Source organism: Oxyura jamaicensis, chromosome 1, assembly GCF_011077185.1.
Source record: "Oxyura jamaicensis isolate SHBP4307 breed ruddy duck chromosome 1, BPBGC_Ojam_1.0, whole genome shotgun sequence".
Classification (NCBI taxonomy): domain Eukaryota; kingdom Metazoa; phylum Chordata; class Aves; order Anseriformes; family Anatidae; genus Oxyura; species Oxyura jamaicensis.
In genome coordinates this window covers 22472873-22497971 of record NC_048893.1, presented here as the reverse complement: position 1 = coordinate 22497971, position 25099 = coordinate 22472873, and the positions used below count along the sequence as shown (strand labels likewise).

Below are 25099 nucleotides of genomic sequence, written 5' to 3'. Positions count from 1 at the left end.
CCTTCAACTCAGCTACTTTGCAGAAAACAGGTGCAATACATGTCTTTCCCCTCTCTACTGCTGATGCTATTCATGGTGTTACTTCAACACTGGAATCAACCTTCAAATAAAAAGCTATCCATTATTCCTGCTTCAGCATTTTATTAGATTACAGGCTGCATCAGATTTGGGAACTTAGCTGCTGAGTCAGGACTGGAGAGATGACTTTACTTGTCTTGTACTTCTTTCTCAGAAGGAACTTTAGAATTACACAGACTCAAGTGTTTACACAGTTTGGTAATAGAAACTTTTTTTGTGAATAACAAAGATTACTGGTGATGGCAACTCTTATATAACATGCAATGCAAAACATGACATTCGACAAATACCTATGAAAGGTCTGTAATTTCAAAGAAGTGGTAAAACAGCACTATCCTCAAAATCTAGCCTTAAGGATAAAAGGAACAGACGTATTTTCAGATTTGTCATTAATTCCTGGTCAACTTTGACAGGTTGTGAATTGCAGTTTCTAAACATGAACAAAAATTACATAAGCCTTGCACACTGTTTTGAAATTTAGGACTGCATACAGTGTTAAGGCTCAGGTTATTGGAGAAGAGCACTGATTTTAGTGCTGGCTTTCTACGGGTTGCTGCCTGTGGGTTGTGGTTTCCTATTTAGCTCTCTGGGACTGATCTAATTGTTACTCAAGGTTTTGCTCATGATTTGTATTTTAATTGGGACAATAAAAATCATTAGTTTGTTATATTTAAAATCATTCTGCAGACTGTATATTTAGCAAATTAATTCAAGAACTTCCCATCCTGGAATCACAGCCAAAATTCTGTGGAATCCAGAAACTGGTATAGACTGACACTTCTTACTTCATACATATCTGAGGTTTGTAAAAGAAGGACTTTCTATCTCAAACCAACTGAACTGATTTTGCTGATATTCAAGGCACATTTCTCTCTTCTGCATGGCATATGACAAAACAGTAAAACAAGGCTTTGATTCACAGCAGAATCTGATTTAGAATTGAACGCTCTCTGACCTGCACACATTACCCAAGCCCCTCAGTATCGTTTCCCCCAACTCACACAAGTCTGAAATTGGCCATGAATCAATTTCAAGGTCAAATTAATAGCACAATACCTGTACAGGTTCCACTAAAAGAATCTATGCAATTTTTATTCCTTATTGTTGAAATCATTTGAAAGAATTCTATTTGTAAAATCTCTCATTCATGACCACCGTGTTCCTGCCTTTTCCTTCATATAACCTATTCTGAGTGGAAAGATGCTAGCTGCAAACAAAGGAAGATGTCCTGCAGAGGTATTTAGTTTTTGCCTTTCCCCAGGCTTTCTATTTAATAGATTACACAGTACAGATAGAACATGTACTTCCCAAGACCTACCGCCATGCTATCTGTCAGAACAAGCACCTTTTGCTGGAAAATATTTCTTAGACTCAGCAATTTTTTAAAAATAAAGCTTTATCTCATTCAGTTCATGACAAGATCCATTATCTTCTGATGAAAACCACATGGTAAATTATGTCAGAAAAAATCCTTGAAGTGCAAGGAACTGCATTGTTGATTAAAACGTCTGAAGAATTTTATAGATTCATTAAAAATACAGTAAGCATTTTTGAATATTTTAGCTCACACATTAAGTGACTGAAAACCAGACAGGGTCAGAATGACAGAAAAAGTAGGATCAACAAATACATATGCCAGCATCATTCGTTTCCAATTGAAAATTTCACCCATATTTCAGAAACTACTTACTAAACATTCATAATACTGGTATCTTTTTGGGCCATCCTTTTCATAGACTATGTCAGTCTCTCTTAAAAATTCTGTAACTTTCAAACCTTCTTAGTGACTTCAGCTCATTTATCAAAAGTTTAAAAAAATCTCAAAAAGACTCTTTTGAAAAAATGAGCAATACTAAACTTTTTCTTGGGTAAGGTACTTTTTTTTTAAAAAAAAAACATTTGAAAAAGTAGTCAATGTATAACATCGCTTACATTTGAGGCTGAAGGCTTAGTTCCTTCTCACTGACTATATGTATTTACAGGAAAACAACAACAACAAAAATTTAAGCTATGTTAATTTAGTAAGATTAACACAGTTGAAAAAACAAGGATTCTGAAGTTTTTACTGTCTGAAAATATATAAGCATCTAATTATAGAAAAACATACTAGAGATCACTACACAGTATATGAACACATCAGCTCTAATTATAGGTGTAGTTCTTGAAATTTGCGGCATCAGTCCCATGTGTCTCCAAGAGCTGACACATGCATCTTTGAAGCCGATACAATTCAGGGTGTAAGCTACTACCCAGAAACAGCAAGATCACTCCCAAGGAATACAAATCGATCTTTCCTGCTCAAAAAATGAAAGAAAAGAAGAAGAAAAGAAGAGCTGAGAATCGAGCAAAAATCATTATTTATCCTTAGGTAGAATTACATGAAAAGAGCAGGCTTTTCTCTGAACTGAAATTAAAATATCCCATAAATTCAAGGCAATTTGGACTTTCAATGATATTTTGATGTATGGTCCTAACATCTGAATGTTTTATCTTTCAGCATATAGCTCAACGGAGCTCAAGTGTACTAGACTTGATATTAGGAAAAAAGCTCTTCACTGAGAGGCTGGCCAGGCACTGGAACAGGCTCCCCAGGGAAATGGTCTTGACACTAGGTATGCCATTCAAGAAGCATCTGGAGGACAATGCTCTCAGACATACAGTCTGATTTTTGAGGGATACCTTCCAACTCAGGATATTACCATTCTATGATCTGAACTGAAAAGCCTAGACAGAATTTTAACTAAGCCATTTCTATTTCCATGCTTGAGAAGGCCTTTAAATTTTGCTCACTAAAAAAAATTTCTGAAAACCTCAAAACAAAGCTCAATTTCCTTCACTAAATAATTATCCCTTTTCAGTGTGAATTTGTATCACAAACAATAAAGCACTAACATGAGTTTATAATGTACTGTATACTTTAAGTCGGTATCTGGCTAATGTTGAAATGTCAGCAAACTGACAGGCAATCTAATCAAAATTATTAACTTGAGGTAATTGTTTTCAGCTTGTGTTCCATCTTTAGTTGCAGCACTCTCACTGAAACTCATAGGCTGACTTGCCAATGTGCTTTACCCTGAAGCTATCAAACCATGATGCATCTCTAACAAAGTAAGATGCCAGCACAATAAAGAAAACTATGCAGTTTTGAGTTATTAAAAAAAAGCTTTTAGTGTAATTATCTTAAATCAATTTGCAATAGACTTTTAACTTATGAACATCCAACATTCGTGATACTTTACTTGTTAAGTAAAGGAAACTGCACTGAAAAATAAAGAGAACTGTTTTATTTCAATGTTATTGTCCAAATGAATTTATACAAGCAAATACTTTTTTATAGTTTGTATTTATAGATTTGAACTGACTAAACAGACTATTTCTAATTTTGGTGATAGCTATACAAAGAGAAAATAAGAAAGCAACATAGATCTGTGGAAAACAACCCCTAAAATAAGAAAAAAAATATTTTACCCCATTACGTATAACTTGTGCACAATCATCTGCCATTTTTCCATATATTAAAATATTGATACTGTCGATCCTTGCACACGAGTTATCTAGAGGAAAAAGAAAAGAAAAAATCCAATTACCATAAATTCTTCAAAGCAAAACTGTAACAGGAAGACGTTTCCAAAATAAATTCATCTTCAGAGCTTAACACTTCATTTCAATTTATTTACAAGCAGAAAATCATTTAAAATAGCTGTTAAACTGTTTGTGTGTGCTAACTGTAAGTAAATCAGTAAAATATTCTTTATTAGATGGCCATTTTATATGGGTATATATTCTGCATCAGTGTACATTAACCAGAAATGACACAGATTTCCACTTGAACAATTCAGTGCATAATATTAGAAAGGAAATATTAACTAGTCACATTTGATTTTCTTTGCATTAACACAAAACTACAGAACTAGATTAAATAGAGATGATCCTGCAGGACATATGCATATCAAGTAAGTAATCTGCCAAGAGGACCAAAGCAGAAATCCAGTTGTTATTTTAGAAGATTTTCCTAGCTGTTATTGTTACAGAAACAACACTAATGATTTAGATGTGCAAGTTTATTTTTTGATGTCCTGGAGAACATGCCTTCTTGAGCAGTCATTTGAAATTAACAAGACTCGTGAAGTTTTGCTTCTATCCTTGGAAACTCTGAAGCCAGCAGGGGAAATGCCTCCAGTCCCATCAACGTCATTCACCTCTGGTAACACTAATCACAAGCAGCACCACCAGGTAGGATCTGCACCCCCCTAGCCTGCACTTTGGTCATAGTCACAGAATTTGTAGAATCAAGAAGGTTCAACAGGAACAAGTGGTAATTCCCTAACAAATGCAAGGAAGGAGGTGAGAAGGAAGTTGAAAGAAATGGGAAGTCCAACATTACTTTGGACTCCTGACTAACGACATCCTTCTACTTCCTGATAGGAAGGAAAGATAAGCTTTGGACTTAAGAAGGAGAGATTTTTTTTAAGCTACCATTTATTACATGATGAATAACTTAAGTCTTCCAACACAGCAATGTACCTACTGATATTTGAATACCTGAGTAATGAGCTGAAAATCTTTCTTTGAACCGCTTAGTTTAAAACAATACAATACATATATCTTCTGCTAGCCAACATACCGAGCTATATTAAACATGCACTGACATAGTATATACTGGACAATTAAGTGTATATATTTCTTAGTCCTTCTTTATGATAAGAAGCTTAAAAATACTCTATTAAAACTGTACCCATGGCTAATGAATTTCCAGAACAGTATTTTAAAAGATTCTGCAACAAAAAGTCTACTGAAAAATACAGAGACCATATCGCTCACAGGTAACTTACATGCTATAAGTTTAAAATAATCCACTTGTGGGGGGAATTAACATTTCTTGACATTATTTCAAGTCTAACATTATCTGGACACAAAGCAGGTACTAGCGGTGTAATAGCATGATGTCAAAAAAAAAAGCGTTGAGAAGTTCAGGGAAAAAAAAAAAGCAAATGGAGTACCTTGAAGAACAATCTTGAAAAAGTCTGTCCCATCTCCGAGTTTTGTTAGTGGGTAGGAAAGAATAACAACTCCCTAAAAAATAAAAAATAAATATATATACACACACACACATATATATAAACTAGAACTATATACCTGTATGTTACTGAAACACTGAAATCTGAAATTTTACAGCTAAAATCTCTATGAGGTAAAAGAAGAAAAGGTAGAAATAAAAATAAGAGCAAAATACCATCTAAATTTTAAAAAAAAAAAAAAAAAAAAAAACCTTGTTCAATAAGAGCAATATTCTTGGGATATAATGGAAATTCCATGCATGAAATAGTATAGGTCAAAACTACTTGGATGCTATAGACTAGGTGGTGGTAAGCTTAGACTGCACAATGGAATAATAGATATGGAAGTAAACTTTTACTATTACTTACACTAACATCACAAAGGCTAAAATGTAGCTAAAATGGGTAGGGCAATCAAAATGTTAAAAGATAAAGCAATTCCTCAAAAATTACTGGACAAAGGTTACAACAGAAATATAAAAACACAAACATAGTTGAGAAGATAAATTATCTGTGGAAATAAAAAAATGTATAGCTGGGATTACAAAACACCATCACAAAGCCTGGAAACTGCAGCAATATAAAAAAATCATCAATAGTATGCTCTAAAAGATTCAAAGTGTTTCTATTAGATACGAAATATTTTATTGTATGTATGATACATATTAATGTATTATTATAATAAACCTCCAAGTTACACTGAAGCAAAAAAACTGCTATTTTATGTAGGTTAACATCTTGGAACAATTTCTGTTTATTTTTTTGTTTCAGAAACATGGCAACTCATCAGTAATGCTTCTTCTTCAACATTAACGAAAATGTTAATCAAATGTATTCCTACACATTAAGGTAGGTAAAATACTGTCCTTTTCAGGGATAAAAGCATAGAAAGTGGTTCAGGAATTTGAAAACCGAGTCTATGAAGCATTTAAGAGAACAATAAAACAGCACAGTAAAAAATAAATAAATAAAAGGGTTGTTGTAAAGACGAAGCAGAGGCAATCATCTATAAATACACAAAAGCAACATTAAGGACAGTCAGGTTAAATCTCTGATGTTATAACACACACGTTCTTTAGGAAACTTGATTTAAATGTTAGTAAACACCTCGCAAACCAAATTAGAATAAAATATACAGCACTGAATTGTTATTATAGATGCTTTTCAGAGCAAAATTAGTCCTACAACAACACATTAATGGAGGAGTCCAAATACAAGTGAACTTTTTACTGCTTTATAAAGAACTATTTAACATCCATAAATCCTCCTTTTCCAACCTGATGCAGAGTTTATTACACTAAAAAAGCTATATTGAATTGTACTTAAATATTTACCATATTTTTATTACTTCGAAGACAACAGTAATACTTCATTTAGACCAAAACTGAAACACAGGAATAGGAAAAAGGGAGATAATGAGTGATTAATCAATCACGTGATATTTACTGCTGAGCTCGCAATATATTATTTACTGCCCCTGAGAGGAAAGGAACTGGGGAGGAAAGGAACTGATAAGAAGGACTGTTTAAGCTAAGGATGCCATATGTGCTGGATCTCAGACAAGGAAGAGAAGACCTTGGAAGATCAGAAAGAGTGTCATACCTCAGATAAGGAAGAGTCTTTAGGCCTTGGAGAACCGGATCGAGCTAGCTTTGGGATTTGGACCGTGACCAAGACCGCAGAGAGCGTGCGCAAGAAGATGGGGTGAAAAGTATACTATGAGGAAGACATACGGCCTTCCTCCCAAGGACCACTGCCCATGTCCATGAGACCCCTGCCCACAATTCTTGGAAGAATCTGTGCAAGTGCAAAGGACTGATAAGCTAATTAGCATAAGAAGCGTGAGTAGGCAGGTTTAGGTAATGAATATGTATAGGCGTTAATTGAATATTCGTAGTTTTGCTGCATAAATAGGGGATAGTTTGTCACTTCGGGTATGCATGTTAGGTGGAAGGATCCCCCGTGCATCCAGCGCTGTCAATAAAGAATATTTCGTCACTTAGAAGAAATTTTGACTTCATTCTTTAAATCAAAACAAAGGTCAAAAATCTATGTTTTTAGCAGTTAAACTCCTATTTGGGACTGAAGTATCAATACATATTTTAACAATCAACATCTGTAGAATGTTTTAACATCTGTCAGTGAATACTTATTCCAATCATTTACAAGAATCACAACTTTGTTTAAAATTGCAAGTAGTATATATATTTTTTCCTCGACTGTTTATCTTGAACTGTATTAATGAGTAAAACAAATTATATAGATATGTTCTTATAATGAATTATTTTTAATAAAGCAGTCACCTCTAGAACATTATATTCACCTGTATTGTTTCTTATTAAATAAATTTCAATCCACACAAATACTATTTGAAGAACACACTACATTTATGAGATAGGGACTCTGATTTCTGACTATTTTTACTTTCCCTGTTTCCTTCTACAACCCACTACCTTCAAATGGTTTCTCAGATTTTGGGACCCCAATCTTCACTAGAATAACATGCCCCCACTACTTTCCTTGGTATCCCAAACACCTACTCTCTAATCCTCTTTCTCATCAGAAATACTACTCACTGTTTCTCAATGTACCTAAAACTCTTGGGCTCCAAATTTTCACAAAACCTGCTCCAAGTCACTCTTTCCCCACAAATCCTACACTGCACACCAAGACCATAGATAAACTTCCAAGAGCCTCCCCATTTCATCTACTACTTGACTCACCCTCAGACTGTCTTTGTGCAATTCATCTTGTGAATCTGACTCCCTCCTTGCCAGTCTAGATCCTCAGAGTCTGATCCCAGAGCTGAGTTGGCAGTAGCAACAGTGCTTTGGGACATCACAGCACATTTTTCAGGTTTGGTTCAGCTGACAAAGTCCAAGGCATCAGGTTCAGTCAGGGCACAGCCTGACTGAGGATGTATGGACTTTCGTTGTGCTGTGTTCCCACATTTAATGGGGAACATAAATTTAAATTAAACTTTATATTCTTCAGAGGGATGCTAGAAACAAAAGTTTCAGAAGAACGAAAGGAAAACACTTCATAAAATCCTCCCCTGCCCTTCTTTCTCAAAGCATGACCTGACTTTTGGCAGCCACCACTATGATAACCTAACATCAGTGCAGTCTAACATTTCCTTCAAGTTCAGTCTGTGGAACTGGATTCTCCAACATTTTTAATGCTGCATTAGCACAAGCTTTATCAGTTCTCCAGTTGTACTGGTTTTATGCCAAGCTGTTTTAGTCACCTACTAATCCATGTTGGCAGCAGCATGCAGTTTTCTTAATATAAGGCAAAATTCTGAGAAAGATTCTGTACGCTTTCAGCAATTAGCTATAAAACTACATGTATGCTTTAAATCATAGTATGTTAATAATCATCTTGCTTTCCTACTGGAAACATTTGCTTTGGCAGAAACCTTTTCTAATTCAGAATCTGCTTCCGTCTGCTTCAGCATTTCCTTTGTGAACGAACAAGAATACCTGTTCTTCAGTGTCAGAGGGTGCTTGCAGAAATAGCTCTTTAAAAGCAGAAAAGCCTATATGCCCTGCAGGTGCATGGGGAGAGAAAGCTACACCCTGAGGAATAAAGACCCTGCTTAGAAGCAGCACTGGATATTGATAATTCCATTTGTTCATTTACAAGACCTAAGGGGTCATTCTCCCTCATTTATGTCATCAAATCACCTCCTATGACTCTAGTAGTCTACTTCCAAAAAGGGCAGATTTGGTCCATTCTGCTTTACTTCTGGCATCTCCTTGACACCAGAATGAACCAGTCCAGGGAAGAAGAGCAGCTGAAAACTACCCTGGTAATACGGATAGTTTCCTGCCATTTTATTTCTCTCAACTGAGTCATCACAGAGTCAGATGAGCACTAACGCTGGAACTGGGAATATACAGGTGGGGAAGCAAAACGTTTGGATGCAGAAAATCATTATATCACTTCCGTTCATACTTTTAAAACATTTGCATCAATTAAGGATGCAAGCCACCTAAGGTTTTCTCCATAATTTGCTTTTATTTTTAACAGTCAGAAAGCAAGCCTGGGATGATGCTGATTTCTAGCCTCTTAAATGCCAGGGATAGTAAACAGGATTTTCAGCACCATGCACACACACACAAAAAATAAACAGGTTAAAAAAAAAAGAAAACCCTCAAGAATTGGCACTGCATTTTACAGAGTATACGTGGTTTAGGAATGAAAAAATGTATTGCTGAATTACACTAGTACACTAGGACTGTACTTCAAATATATACCGGAATATATTTGGGAGTCCTGGAGAATATATAACACACAGTTGATAATGTGATATATGGAGTAATAATTCGTGTCAAGAAGATGGTTGATATTAATAAAGAAGGGGAAGATGTGGGAGTGTGGCCATGGGGGTCGACAAGCCCCATGGTTGGTGATAACATCAGACTCTTAACGATGAGGCCATCAGGAATGTGAAGAGTTTGGAGGGAACAAAGAGGGGTGATTAAGGAGACACCTCGCAGTCTCGGGTTGCTTGTTCTCCAGCCGCTAAGGCATGGAAGTTGCTGGGGGTTTGCTGGTTGCCAGACAAAGTTTTTGACCAATGAACAGTTGGTGGAAAATAACTGCTGTGGGGCAAAGGGTATAAGAAGGAAGCCTGTCCTCAAGATGGCAATGCAACACGTTATAATTATGTTATCAATAAAGAAGTAGAAAAAAAGGAATGTATAAGGACAGGCTAGCAGAACAGGGACCAGGACAGGCACAGGGACATTGATCGCCTCATGAAGGAAGATAGGTTCGGCCAAACACAGCAAACCGCTCAAAGAAGCTCGTATAAAAAGTTGATGGAAACAGGCACACCGGAGCTGGAAAGAAGCTCAAGCTGAGAGAAGTGGACCCACACACACAACTGCCCCTCGCTGGCCAAAGGTGAGCAGTTGCGCATTATGGGGAATCGTATGTACTTATAAACAACAACTGTCCTGGTAACCTTACAGCTTATTCCCTTTATTAACAATCAGAAAGTTTATGATCCTGAAACGTGGGACCAAACTGAGGTCAAGGTGTGGGACTCTGCTACTAAAAACGACAAGGTTGCGGTGGGATTGCTTGGCACCTGGCAAGCAGTCTCTGAGGCCTTAAAGAGCCATGTGGGACCACAATCAAAAACGTGTGGTTTGCCAGACAATGAGGGAGCTGCAGGCTCATCCACACATCTTTTTTCTACCCACCGCCCCCCCCCCCCCCCCCCCCGTCGCCGCCGCTATTGCCATTGCAGGCCTCTGCTGTTAAGCCCCCTGGTGACCTGGACGTTCCTGTTGGTCAAGGCCCTATAGGCCCTGAACAGGAGCCGGATCTGTTTCCCTTCGATCCGGGAGGAATCGGATACATAAGGCCCGAAGGCCAAGTTGCTTAACAAGTTAAAGCGAGACAGTGTTCCGACAACTATCCCTGGAATTCTCCAGTGTTTGTAATCAAGAAAAGGAATGGAAAATGGAGACTGTTACATGGTCTGAGAAAAATTAGTGAAGTCATGGAAGATATGGGAGCACTTCAACCAGGATTACCATCTCCAACTATGCTCCCCCAGCCATGGACATTAATAGACTTAAAGGACTGTTTGTTAAACACTTGCCAGAATTCGGGAAAATTATGCCATGTTTATGTTTCAACTGATACCTTTTCTGATTGTACATATGTATAGGTGTACGCAGGTTTCTTATGAATTTGTAAAAGCAATGTTCTGTATAAAGTTCAATAGTTGTGTGTGCGTGTTGGTAGAGCGTAGACTCCCCATGCACTCAGTGCTGTTTACTTGCCTTTTAGAAATATTACTAAATTCAGACTGAGTCGTATCCTCATTTATAACAATAATGATTAAAAAAAATAATCACATCTTGATGCATATAGTTGCCAGAGATCTCTTTTCATAAAACTGGCTACTGAACTGCTTCATACAAGAAAGAAAAACTGTTTCAAAATGCATCACTGAGAAATCTGATCTTTAGCAGGACGGTGCTGCTCATTACTATTTAAAAAATATACAACCTCCGTCAAACCTTTAATTTTCAGCACAGTCTTCTGCATACTGAAGCATTTTTATAAGGGTACATAAAGAAAAATATATTAAAGAAATATATATATAAATACACATTTAAATATGTAAGAAAACCTCTTACAAAATTTAAACCTGCCTATGCAAGAGGAAGGGGCAGAACTGCAGACCAATGGAATCAATAACAACAATGCAGCTAAATTCAGCAGCAGCATAATTCTGCATTAACTTGAAGCTATGCAACATATGTACATAAACATATAGCATCAGTAAGTCACAAACTGAAATCAAAACATGTAGACCCCTTGAAACATGGGATTAGAGATTAGAGAATGACTGATTAAGAATAAATATATAGACAACACTCATTGCTTAATATGTGCTGCATTTGCAATGTACTGGGCCTGTGCTGCGCTTAGGCCTCCAGATGAGCCCCTGGAGCCCCAAGAACCAGATCAAACCAACCTTATGGTTCGGACTGTGACCAAGGGCTCAGAGATAAGGAGGATTGTTTTTAAAAGGACAAGATAAAGAATATCAAACATGCAAGGCCTCGAGATAACAGGACCCTCAGTGCCCACCACCAGAAGGCACTGCGCAAGCACAGATGGTAGGATTTTATGGAAATGACTTCATGGAGCTAATCTTAATACTAAGCAGGAACAGGTTATGCATATGTTTAGATGTTCTGGGAAACTTCATGCATAGGTAACTTTTTACTGTATATAAGCAAAGCAAGTTGCCGCATTAGGGGCGCATGACTTTGGTGGGACTACCCCCCCCCCGTGCTGCCCAGCGCTGAACAAACATACCTACTTTGCAATCTTAATGATTGTGGAGTCAGTTTTCTGCGAGTCACCCTTATAAATAAAGCAGGGACTATTTCAAAGCAAAACTTGTTTGTCAGTAAGTTACCTGGAAGTATTTGTTGGTATGATCTAAGCCTGCGTGCAAATGTTTTAAATCCTCCCTCTGCAAGTGGCTTGGTAGTGGAGGCTCAGATTTTCCTTTAATGATCTTCAGCAGTTGAACAGGCATAGTTGCTTTATCTAAACAAAAATGAGAAACAGACTCCTGAAGTTACTCTGTTTATTCAAACTAAAAGATGCTAGAAGATACAATTTATTCAGAAGGGGAAAATCTATTTCATAACATGATTGTTTTATTATGTAAGACTAAAAATCTTCAGAGTGATTGGCTTCATCTCTCAGTACCATGAACATTAGGAAGACTGAACATAACATTTACTTGGTGATAGACCTCCATTATAACTTTTTTTATTTGGAAAACATTTCCTTGTGCTGGAAATGGCAACAAAATACTGCTTTATACATGATTAAAAACAACTGGTGAATGTAAAAGATAAACAGTACGAACACTTTATGTATAGAAATACACACTAGAAAACAAAGATGGTCTTTGAATGGCAAAGCCAAACCAGAATCTTGTTGCCAAGTGAAAAGCAAAAGTGCAACTACAGCTGGATCAGTAACAGTACATCAGCAATATAGAGAAGAAGATGCACAGGAGACGCATTATGTTTGCATGACTGATTTTCAAAGCAGTTTGTGCAACTGGCAAGAGTTCCTTCTCCCTCGATCCTCTCCCAAAATTAAAACAAACAAACAACCTGCAAGATTTAGGATCTGAAAATAGCTAAGCCATCACATGTTAACTGACTATGCTTACCAAGCTCTTCATAGCAAGCACAGAAGTCCACCAGAAGAAATAAAAGGTCCTTATAATAATGGAGAGCTGTTAATGACAGCCACACACACAGCAGATCCCTGAGCTGACCAATCCTATCTATGTGGCTGCCCAAATCAGGGCAGCTGATTGGGCTGCCCCAACAACTATTACCTACACTGACTCCAATGTGTGAAGCCATGATCAGTGGCATTAATTGTACCAGCCTCCTCAGGTCTCCAGAACCATGCCTGGTGCTCTTGGAAGGCACCACCAACACGTGGGATAACACTTCCTAAGGGAAGAATATAGTCAAAGCAGTCATGTAAGCCAATCTCCACACCTTCTGAAATAAGACTCATCTTACATTAAAAACTTCTACCTTGTATGTGGCTTATCATATGGGCCACATACACATATTGAATTTCATAATGAAGAGACCCCTTCCTCAGCATAGGTTGTAAGTAAACAGTCACTACATTCAGTATAATACACTTTGACTACTTCAAAATAAAGTATCTGCCGCTTCAACCTAAGGTAAACATAATATGCTTGTATATATTATATATATTATATTAAACATATATATGCTTATATATATATGCTTTATATATTGAGACTTTACTCGATACATTGAACATTTTTTAAAGAAAAAAATAGTAAGATGTTAAGATAGGCCTCTACAAATGCTAAACACTGCACTGTGTTGGAGTAGTAATTGTGTGTATGGAGTAGTAATTCGTGTCAAGATGGTTGATATTAATAAAAAAGGGGGAGATGTGGGAGTGTGGCCATGAGGGTCGACAAGCCCCATGGTTGGTGATAACATCAGACTTTTAACGATGAGGCCATCAGGAATGTGAAGAGTTTAGAGGGAACAAAGAAGAATGATTAAGGAGACACCTTGCCGTCTCGGGTTGCTTCCATGCGTTAAGGCATGGAAGTTGCTGGGGGTTTGCTGACTGAAACTGTTAAAATTTGTTGTTTAATGTTATATAACAAACGTATTATTAGTGTAGTTTCAGGGGTTAACGAAACGCGGTAAAAGACGGCCTCGCAGGGCTTGGTGTCGATCACCGTTTGTTGCTTTCGGGAACCTTGTGGAGGGCAGAGCATGGGCCGAAGAGGGAGCCGCTCGGGGCCGCCCCTGCAACCTGGACGAGACCCGGGAACCCGCGGGGGCTGCGCAGGAACAAAAGGTTGCTGGCGGTGAGGGGGAACCGTGAGCCTTCATCCCCACGACCCCCAACGCCACCGCCAAGAGACACTAAGCAGGCGCCAAAATGAGAGTTTGTGAAAATACTAATTATAATACAAAGCTGGATAGGTCATACGTATGTATAGGCATACTTGGGATTGTCATGAATATGTAAAAGTAACGTTCTATGTGTTTAGAAAATTCGACGGCTATGTGCGCATGTTGATAGAGCGTAGACTCTGCGCACCCAGCGCTGTTTACTTGCCTTTTAGAAATATTACAAAATTCAGATTGAGTTGTATCTTCATTTATAAGAACTGCAAGAAAAAAAGCTAGGAAATGTATGACTTCGGCTTCTATTGTTTGTTCTCACTGTGCTTGAAGTCGATTAAACAAATTCTTGGTGACGTTATAATAATAAGAATGGGAGAGAGGGAGAAGAGTCTATTGTAGCAAAGTTGCACATTTCCTGAGGGGAAAGACCAGTAGATGGTAAATTGTAAACATAAGCCAATGAATACAGGAGCAAACACTCAGAGACATTATAGATATTCTTTAAAATAAAGAAAAAAACAGGTTCTTCACCTTACTGTCATGCCATTACCCAAAGCTATCTGATTCCACTTACTATCTCTGTAGTACTGAGTGGCTCCGTTCTTTCTCCTTCCTGAGGAAACTCTCGAGCAGCTTATTCTTGTCTAACAGACAATTTGTAAAACAGTAGTTAACTCTTCACTAGCAACATCAGCTTTTTTTCCCTATCATTTAAGAATGCAATAATAACAAAACAGCCTCCGCATTCTTCTAGTTTCCTATTGCATCTAAGAAATGAAGCATGCATTTAAAAGCAAAATACATCATAGAGTCTGATAACTATGGTATCTCGCGGGAAAAAAACTACTGCCTGATTTGAGTGTCTAATTTAAATCTGTAGCTTAGACTTTGAAAATCAGTCCCACATCTACTTCAGACAGCTAAGCATCCACTTGAGCTCAGAAGACTCAGTAACATTAGAGTGACAAGGCCACAGCACCATGCCTCTCACTCACTCACAAAATACATTCCCCTACTTTGCAACAAATGCCAGCCAGCAACTTCTTCCTCTGTAACTTCCTCCCCAGTGCCCATGAAACAAGGGGGCTTTGTATCATTCAGAAGATGACAAAAGAGGCTCATTACAAGGCTGCCAGGTACAGCACCAAATTCAGGTTTCAGTTCCCACTTGAGCTAAAGGAGGGGCAAAACCCAGGTGCAAAGAGGAACACGCTTTGCCCTCTGTAGACCGCCTTAGCTACAGAGCTACGAGGGTTTACAAGTCCTGTGCAATACCAGTGATGCCTTTATCTGTAAGTTTTCAAACACAAACCAAGACAACGTCATCATTACCTGACTAGGATTTGAAGCCTCTAGTGAAAACGGCAACTAAAACGCTTAAAAAGCTTTTCAGTCAAAAGTATCTACTTTACACTACATTCTAGCAGCCTGAGAGGCCTATATTTCTTCTAGGAACAGTCATCTTCAAAGTTAATCAGCAATGTTGCTCTTCATCAGGCAACATCAGAATGAGCTAGGGAGACATACAACATAATGAATTAACACTTCTTAAATTTCTCTTTGTTACGGTACTTGAGCAATTACATAGATGTTTCCATGTTGATGATGCTGTTTTTTCCCAGAGACACATAAAAGCAAGTTACAATTCAAAGACCACATATCAAAATAAAGAAAGGTATTCACGTATAAAAACTCAGCTCTCTCTGAAGGCTACCCTCAAATTCTACGATCCCCTTGCTTTAATTTATAAAAAAGCCTTCACCATTTATTTCAATGGGATGAATATTCTGCATGTGTTCAGTATTACAAAGGAAAGTTTCTGAAAAAGAGACATATACAAGTTGATACAGTAGGATATGTCCTATTTTCTTAACATACACTCCCACAATTAGGTAATTCATGTAAATAACATACAAATAGAAAACAAGCTGTTTTTTTTTTCAGACCTTAAGTCTATACATACAAAAATAAGGTCATGTATTTTGTCTGCTAAACACTGAAGTTCCCAGATTTTTGTTCTCTGCAATTAAAACACAAAGACATGGGTGTAGGTGTATATGTACACACACGATGCAGCTCCAAGAGCTTCATAAGCAAGTTTTCAAAACAGAAGTAACGCAAACCTTGGCTTCCCAAATCTGGGTGTGAATATCTTTAGTGCTGTCTTCAGAGCAGTTAAGTGAAAGTAAGTCTGTCGAGTATCTATTGCTCTCAAAAGGCTGTCTGCATAACACTGACAAGAATCACTCCAACGTGAATCTGCTGCTCAATAATTCTGTAAGTGGCATAAACAGAGCTACTCACAAGGAAGGGGGCTAGGAGGATGTAAGACAGCATCACGGGACACTCTTTGAACAGCTGAAAAACGGTATGGCTGCAAAGCACACACACAGAAGTAGGCAGTGAACTAAAAACACATACTGCCTTCCAACAGCTAAAAGTGACAAAAATACAGAGATAGAGCAATCAAACAGCTTAATAATTTTAATCAAAGAACTATACAAAAGGTTACACCTTGTAAGCAAACCTAGAAAAAGTGATATCTATCATTTTTTTAAGCAAGTGAAAAGTAACTGCAGACAGCTATGGGATCAACATGCTTGTGCTGCTCTACCCTATAACTGATTTTCTACCTACTCCTTTTTTAGACTGTATATTTCTGACGGGAGCAGTCTACTCTGCCATTACAACCCACTAGTTCCATCTTAATCATCTAGGGAATATTAACATGTATTCCAAAAGTATAAAAAAAACACACCTTATAACACAGTACACCAGAAAACAATTGCCTAGTAGAAGCAGCTCTGATCAAAGGTTATCCCTTGAACAAAAATAAACAGTTATTCTAGAAGTTAGTTCTTCTGGAATTAGGACATGTTCCACCAATATACTGCAATCACAGCATGCCTCTATCTCGAGGTCCAGAAAGAAGGGAAAGAAATTCCTATATTTTAATACTATTAATAAGAATATAAAGGACTTTAATTCTTCTCACTTGCAACCTAAGACAGTAAAGATCTCAAAACGAAATTAGGGAGCTAAGAAATTGTCTGGTGTACAACAAAAGCTGTCAGGTTCCGTCTTTTCATTGGTTTAGACAGAAATCAAAATAATCAGCTTTTCCTTTTAGTTGCAGGACACCCCAGAAACAAGCTTAAAATTAAAAATGAAAAAAAAAAAAGTCTTAAATTTGTGTTTGGAAAAATCATACCAGGACTGAAACTCTCAGATTAGCTGTATCATCCCTTAATGCACATTGAAAATCATTAAAACACCACGAGCTGCAGCTGCAATTGTAGTCAACAGCATAAAGCCACAAACAATACAAAACTGCTGACCTGAACACCAGCACAACTGGAGTGAGACACAGGAAACACTAAAATAAATGTTTTTCCTAAGAAAGGCACATATGAACAGCAAATTTGTTCTTACAATCAAGATAATTCAATGCTGTTTTCCCTTCTTCCACACCTCTTTAAGCAACATGAAATAGCAAGTTTTAGACTGTAATTAGCATAATAAAGGGGTAGAAAGTTTCTACAAATTTTCAGCACAAAAAGCTGTAGGTCACAAGCTTAGTACACAAAAATGTTCTCATACACTGTCAATGTTAAATTAAAGGTACCAACATGCCTTGATAGTCAAAAGCCCCAGGGAACATTCTACCACTGCAAAACATCTTATTAGCAGTGACAGACAGGTCAAGTCAACCTCTTGTTGCAAGCAGGAATCACTCCACGTACATTCTGGATATACAAGTTGCTGAATTCTTTTGTACAATTCTTTTTGAGCAAGGAGAATTCCTAAGATTCAATGAAGATCAACTGAATTTTCAGATGATAGCAAGTCAGAAATAATACAGTTCACTAGTAATGGAATGATGACCCATCGACCTCATATCTCTAAGTAAATACGAGGAACAAGTAATGTAAAAGGAACAGAGTAAAAGACAATCACAGTTAATGTCCTGTTTTCTTCACCCCAGATCAAGAGAAACAAGCATTTCCAGCAAGAGAAGATGAAGAGACCACAAAGCAAGACTTTTCCCCATTGCATTTATTTGCTGAATGGGTCCAACGTATTTGTCTTTCATGTCTAGTTCTCTGAAAAATCACAATTCTGTTCTTCCCTTCAAAGGGGATTCAAAACACATACTTAATCAGAAAAACTAAGCCTCTAATAGAATCCTAAATTATAAATAATAAGATGTAAGACAAACATAATCACTTTTTATTCATATTGACAAGTCATAAACCATAGAATATTCTGAGCTGGAAGGGACTCACAAGAATCAAGTCTAACTAACTCCTGGCTTCAGACAGGACCATCCAAAAATCAGACCCTGTGTCTGAACGCACTGTCCAAGTGCTCCTTAAGCTCTGGCAGGCTCACTGCTGTGACCACTGCCCTGGGGAGCCTGTCCCAGTGCCCGACCACCCTCTGGGTGCAGAACCTTTCCCTAACCCCCAGCCTGACCCTCCCCTGTCCCAGCTCCATGCCGTTCCCTCGGGTCCTGTCGCTGTCCCCAGAGAGCAGAGCTCAGCGCCTGCCCCTCCGCTCCCCTCGTGAGGGAGCTGCAGGCCGCCATGAGGCCTCCCCTCAGCCTGCTCTGGGCTGAATAAACCCTGGGACCTCTGCCATTCCTCACACGCCTTCCCCTCTAGGCCCCCTTCACCACCTTCGTAGCCCTCCTTTGGACACTAATAGTTTCATGTCCTTCGCATACTGTGGCACCCAAACCTGCACACAGTACTCGAGGTGAGGCCGCACAGCGCAGAGCAGAGCAGGACAATCCCTTCCCTCGCCCAGCAGAGCTGGGCCTGATGCACCCCAGGGTATGGCTGGCCCTCCTGGCTGCCAGGGCACACTGCTGGCTCAGCTGCAACCTTGGAGTCAACAGCTCCTAGCAATTTAGTGTCACCTGCAACCTTACTTAGCATACTTTCAAGGACCTCCAGTACAACATTCAGAATATAAATGACATACTAGAGACAATACAACTACACTCTGAACACTGCAACTCTGAAGAATTCAATTGCCATTAGTCCTGAAAAGAACAAGACTGAAAACTAAATACATTGATATTCTCCATCTTGACTCCAGAATTAACTTCCTGAGGGGGGAATTTGAAGCTGGATCTGTTTTACCACACATAATAGTACATCAATCCAGTGTACCGGATAGAACAATTACTTTTTTTCCTGGATTACACAGAGGCACCCAATATTTAACCTTTGTTCAAGCCAAACATATGCACTACTGGCTCCTAACTTCGCTATCGCTAGAACTTAAGGATTGTTCCTACGTATCCTCATCAAGTACACAACTTTTCTTCCATAACTAGTAAGAGATTAGCAGCTCAGGAGCAGGAAAAAAAAAAATCCCAGGAAGCAAGAGGTAACTTAGATTATTTCTTTCTCTATAACCAAGATATATCTCATACATATAAAAATGCAATAAAGAGCATTAATGTTGCTTTGGGGTAAGGAAGCTGCAGCAGGCAAAGGCATGAGGAGATCTGTTATTTATTAAAGCAGATGCTCCTTGCAGCGAGGTACTGAAAGTCATTCCCCAGATCAGAGAATAAACACATGGTTGCGCAGATCTGGTGAAGAAACCTCACCAAGATGTCATAAAGAATGAAGGAATAACCACGAACATCAGGATCTAATAGATGTGATCAGTTAAAATGGCTCTATAAACACTCAGGAAGATAAAAATATGTAGCTTGGACATTTTTTAACACAGTCTAATAACTTGTGATGTCACTCTGAGTTCCTTGAGGGAAAAAAAACACACCAGCTAACTAAAACAAAAGGAAAAAGCAAGTCAGAAGTGTGACACATTTTAGCTCCTTGGCCGTCTGACTTCAGCTTAATGCTGGTACAGGTTCTCGGGTACAAGTCTCTGGCAATAAGTCCTAGGCCATTTTCACTGTAACAGAGCTGGCTTTTACCACCACTAGTATACAACTAGAGTTCTTAAAAATAAATAAATACTAACTTCTCTACTTCATTCAGTTCAGATTATAACCTACCCATAAGATTGCCTAAATGCAGCAACAAACAAACGTGACCTAAGGAAAATGGATTCTTATGCTGCCATGTACCTAACCAACACTCCAGCTCTAGAAAGCAGCCACTCGCTGCAATATGAACAGAGCTCAGGAAAACAAGGCAGCAGGTCTGCTCCCGATGTGGCCCGTCATTATTTCAGAGGCGATCCAGCAAGCACAAGAAGCCGAGATGTTTAAAAGCAAGAGCTTAGTATTGGCTTCGAAGTGTTAGGACCTGAAACTTCGTCTTCTGTGTACTCAGTGCATAAGAAGTTTAAGTAGTACTAGGAGAAGATAAAACAGAATATGTTCATTATATATAGGGCATATATATATACACACACACTACATATATATATATGTGTATATATATACACACAGTGTTAAACCCTAAAGCACGGGGTTTGCCAAAGCGGGGGCTGAATTTCCGCAGCAGAGACGGGGAGCGGGTACGTAGGGAGGGAAGCTGCCCGCGGTGACGGCCGGTGCCGCACCGAGCAGCAGAGCCCCCCAAGTTCCCTCCTGGCGCCGCCCGCCGCCCTCCCCCTGCTCCCTCGGAGCCCCGCTCCGCGCCCCGCCGGTACCTGCACGCCGACGCGGCACCGTCAGCAGCGAGCAACTCTTCCGCCCGGCCAGCCGCAAACACTTCCGCCCGGCTTTCTCGCTTGCACGCACTGGGCGCATGCGTAGAGTGCCGCGCATGCGCACTGGTAGCGCGGAGCGGGGGTGCGAGCATGCGCTATGTGGAGGGGTGAAGGCGTTGCCCTCAGCTGGTGCCCGCGAGGGGGCGGGCGGGCGGGGCGGGAAGGGTGGCGGGGGGATTTGAGTTTTCTCCATGGCGAGGGAGCCGTGCCTTGGCTCCCTTCCCTCGGCTTCCTCACTGCGGAGGGCAGTGCTGCGTGCCTCCGCTGCTGTCCCTCGGTTGTTTCTTCTCATATAGTGACTCACGAAGCCCCGCAATAAACCATTTTATCCTTTCCCTACATTTGAATCTTTTCCTCAGAACATCCTCACCCTTTCCCTTTTGGATCCGTTTTTCATCAAGCCACCTGAAGTATTACAGTTACACTTTAAAAGATGTTTCAAAAATTGGAACTTAAATCCATCCATGTTCAAGAATTCCTGCAGGGGGATTCACTAATGTTTATGTTTTATCACAGAATCACAGAATAGTCTAGGTTGGAAGAGACCTCCAAGATCACTGAGTCCAACCTCCAACCTAACGCTAACAAATCTTCCAGTAAACCATATCCCTAAGCTCTACATCTAAACGTCTTTTCAAGACCTCCAGGGATGGTGACTTACCACTTCCCTGGGCAGCCTATTCCAGGGACTAACAACCCGTTCAGTAAAGAAGTTCTTCCTTCTTGGCTGCCTGAGCACACTGCTGGCTCATATTCAGCCGACTGTCAACCACTACTCCCAGGTCCTTCTCTGCCAGGCAGCTTTCTAACCACACATCTCCCAGCCTGTAGCTCTGCTTGGGTTGTTGTGCCCCAGCTGCAGGACCCGGCACTTGGCCTTGTTGAACTTCATGCCGTTGGCCTCGGCCCATTGGTCCAGCCTATCCAGATCCTCCTGCAGAGCCTTCCTACCCTCGAGCAGATCGACACACGCACCTAACTTGGTGTCATCTGCAAACTTGCTGAGGGTGCACTCAATGCCCTCATCCAGATCATCGATGAAGATGTTAAAGAGGACTGGCCCCAGTACCGAGCCCTGGGGGACTCCACTAGTGACCGGCCTCCAACTGGATTTGACTCCATTCACCACAACTCTCTGGGCCCGGCCATCCAGCCAGCTCTTAACCCAATGAAGTGTACGCCAGTCCAAGCCATGAGCAGCCAGTTTCCTGAGGAGAATGCTGTGGGGAACGGTGTCAAATGCCTTACTGAAGTCAAGGTAGACCACGTCCACAGCCTTTCCCTCATCCACTAAGCGTGTCACCTTGTCATAGAAGGAGATCAGGTTCGTCAAGCAGGACCTGCCCTTCATAAACCCATGCTGACTGGGCCTGATCGCCTGCTTGCCCTGCAACTGCCGCATGATGACACCCAAGATAATCTGCTCCGTGAGCTTCCCTGGCACTGATGTTAAACTAACAGGCCTATAGTTCCCTGGGTCTACCCTCCGGCCCTTCTTGTAGATGGGCATCATGTTTGCTAGCCGCCAGTCAAGTGGGACCTCTCCCGATAGCCAGGACTGCCGATAAATGATGGAAAGCGGCTTGGCCAGCTCCTCCACCAGTTCTCTCAGTAAAAGAGCAATTTAAATACTCGTTTAAATTGCCGACAACCTGTTCTGAAACTTTTTTTTTTCCCCTGTGGTTATCACTGCTCTCAATAAATGTTAATCCTATACCTTCCACTGGACGTTAATGTAACATGCTTGGTTATAAGCAAAAATACTATTTGAACCTTGCCATTACAGGATTTATTATTTTCATTGGTTATTTTTGCTATGTGGAAAAAATAGTAAATATAGTGGTGCTAAGTCTTTCCTGGCTACTTATAGTCCTCCTCTGATTTTATCCGGTTACTTCTAAAATGAAAACACTTTCTGCTGACTATGTATGGCAAATTGGAGCTGACTGGATGAAGAATTCCCATAATAACTTTTTATGTCCCAGTTCTCTTATGGACAGCCAAAAACTCCAACTTTTTTATATGCATTTTGGTGCAAAACAAACAAAATAGGTTTTCCGTCTCTTTGTCTGGTGAGCCAAACTGTTCTCTTCCAAACAGTGGGGAAAGCAGTCAGAGCTAAGGTGGAGACAGGAATTTAAGTATGACTGATTGCCTATAGGACAAATGATCTGGCCATCTGAAAAGTGAGTCACAGCAGAGTTGATAGGCTGAGATCAGCGTCACTTGCTCAAGTCTCTTGTTTATATCAAAAGTTTTGGAGAAATCAACTCTGTTCTTTAGACTATTAAGTTCTATCAAGCAAGCATTTCTGGTGGAATACCTTATGTTTTCTCTTATGACCTCTATTTTGAAATCTACGTATACAACACTTTTGATCATAATTAAAAATGCATTAACAAAAAAACTTGCTAAAGCACTGAAGGATACAATCAAGAATAGATAATTTTTAAAGCTCCTTATTGGTGAGTCAAAAAACATCTGGAAACTGAAAATGCAAAGTGAGGGAGTTCTGTTTTAACCTGCAGTTATGCTTCTCTTTGCTGTTGTATTTCTCTTTTCATGTCTGTAAAAGATCTGCCTAGCAATTAGAATAATTGTAAAGTGAAAGAGTGGAAAGCATATATATTATAGATAAACTAAAATCATTTGAAAGCATCGAGTTGCATTCCTGAGTAATTTAAATCGTTATTTGATCTTCTCATTTTAATTCTTTTGTCTTTTTCTGCTTCTGTTCCTAGCTACCTTTTCTACATTGTTTTTTTTGTTTGTTTGTTTTGTTTTGTTTTGTTTTTAATAAAGTCATCTTAAACCTGAGGAATCTGAGTTTTGTGTGTGCTGTCCTGCACACAATCAAAGGAGAAAAATGAAGGAGAAGCTGTACATAACCAGAATTTTGATGAAACAAGTTAGATCCTGACAGTATTTGTCAACAAAATAGATTCTGGGTCTGTCATAGGTTTAGCCTGAAATATATAATACTGCTTTATCACTGATGAGCATCTTCCTCTTCAGTTATTCATTTGTCTTCAAGAAATTATCCAATTTCTGCAGTAGAATATTACAGTCAATATAAGAAGGTAGATGAACAATATACTTAATTACATTAAATCAGAATGTGATTTTTAATGTCCTAGTAAGTATGCACAGTTTGTTTTCATGTTACCTGAAGTAATCTTGAAATGTGCTGCAATTTATATGTATCAAAGTAGCAAATAATACCTCTGCAGTGGAAAAAGGAAAGGAAGAATTCTGTTCATGGTGTGACTTTCAGTAAATCATGTTCAAAGCTTTCACTCCTAAATGAAAATTCATAAATAACAGCATGGCAGCCTTAGCATTCTTGATCTTGTGCATTGAAAGGTGGGGTTGCTAAGAGTCTACAGGTAACTGGTGCCCATGCTCATAACAAGTTCAGGAATTCTTGAAAGCCCCCAAAACAACTGAAATGCTAATGCAACGAAAATAATGAAAACTTTCCATTCAATTAAGCAAGATCAAAACTTCACCCAGTGCATCCAAAATAGATGTAGCACAAGACATTGAATCAAACATTTCAGAAGTAGAAGCCTTAAATTCATACCTAGTCTCAGACGATCCTGAAGCCTGTTCCCTTAACAAGATGGAAAACTAAATATGGATTTTGGAAACTGGCCTCAAGTTTGTATTTTTTCAAATGTTTGGAGGCAGTTGAAAATGCTGGGCAAAGTTTTCAAACGTGTTTTTAAACACATGTTGCACTGACAGTCAAGTCCGTAAGCAATACTGAAAATGCTACCTGTCCAACTTTACTTTGTTCCAATGTCTTGTAATAGAATAGCAGGAGAATTGTACTATAGGAATACAGGCTCTCTCCATTATAGCAACGGTCTCTGTATGTTTTTGAAGTTGAGCATGAGACATTTCACAGGCTGCTGATACGATGTTAAATGTGAAGTATATACTCAAATTATAAATAATGCAGCTCTCAAAAAGGGTCAGCTTTCATTTCGTTTGAGAGCTACTGTAAAAGAGCAGAATAATCAAAACTGTTTCCATATGCTTCCATAGCTAAATGGAGCCCATTTCTACTCCTTTAACTATTGCTTTTGACGGCAGCACTTGATTTTGCCGTAGATTTTTATGGACGTAAGCCAAATTCTGATAGTTATGGGCCAGAGATCATTTGTATTACATCTGAAATTTTATGTTAAAAGTTAGAGTTGATAGGCTAATAGAGGTTAAAAATTCAGATTTATTAAAATGATTAAGCTGATGACTCTATAAGTATTTAATAATTTCTAGTGATTT

General features: G+C 39.1%; 1 protein-coding gene across 1 annotated transcript in view; it reads right to left on the bottom strand.

Moving 5' to 3' along the window:
* The window catches only part of POT1 (protection of telomeres 1), a 74589-nt gene extending 53707 nt beyond the window's left edge, over positions 1-20882 (bottom strand). The window contains exons 1-4 of the mRNA XM_035338247.1: positions 20750-20882; positions 12088-12221; positions 5079-5151; positions 3547-3632 (exon numbers count right to left, since the gene is read on the bottom strand). Of these exons, the coding sequence (XP_035194138.1) occupies positions 3547-3632; positions 5079-5151; positions 12088-12221; positions 20750-20867 (411 nt within the window). The 5' untranslated portion in view covers positions 20868-20882. The remainder of the gene's footprint in view (positions 1-3546; positions 3633-5078; positions 5152-12087; positions 12222-20749) is intronic.
* Between the last annotated feature and the right edge of the window lie 4217 nt (positions 20883-25099).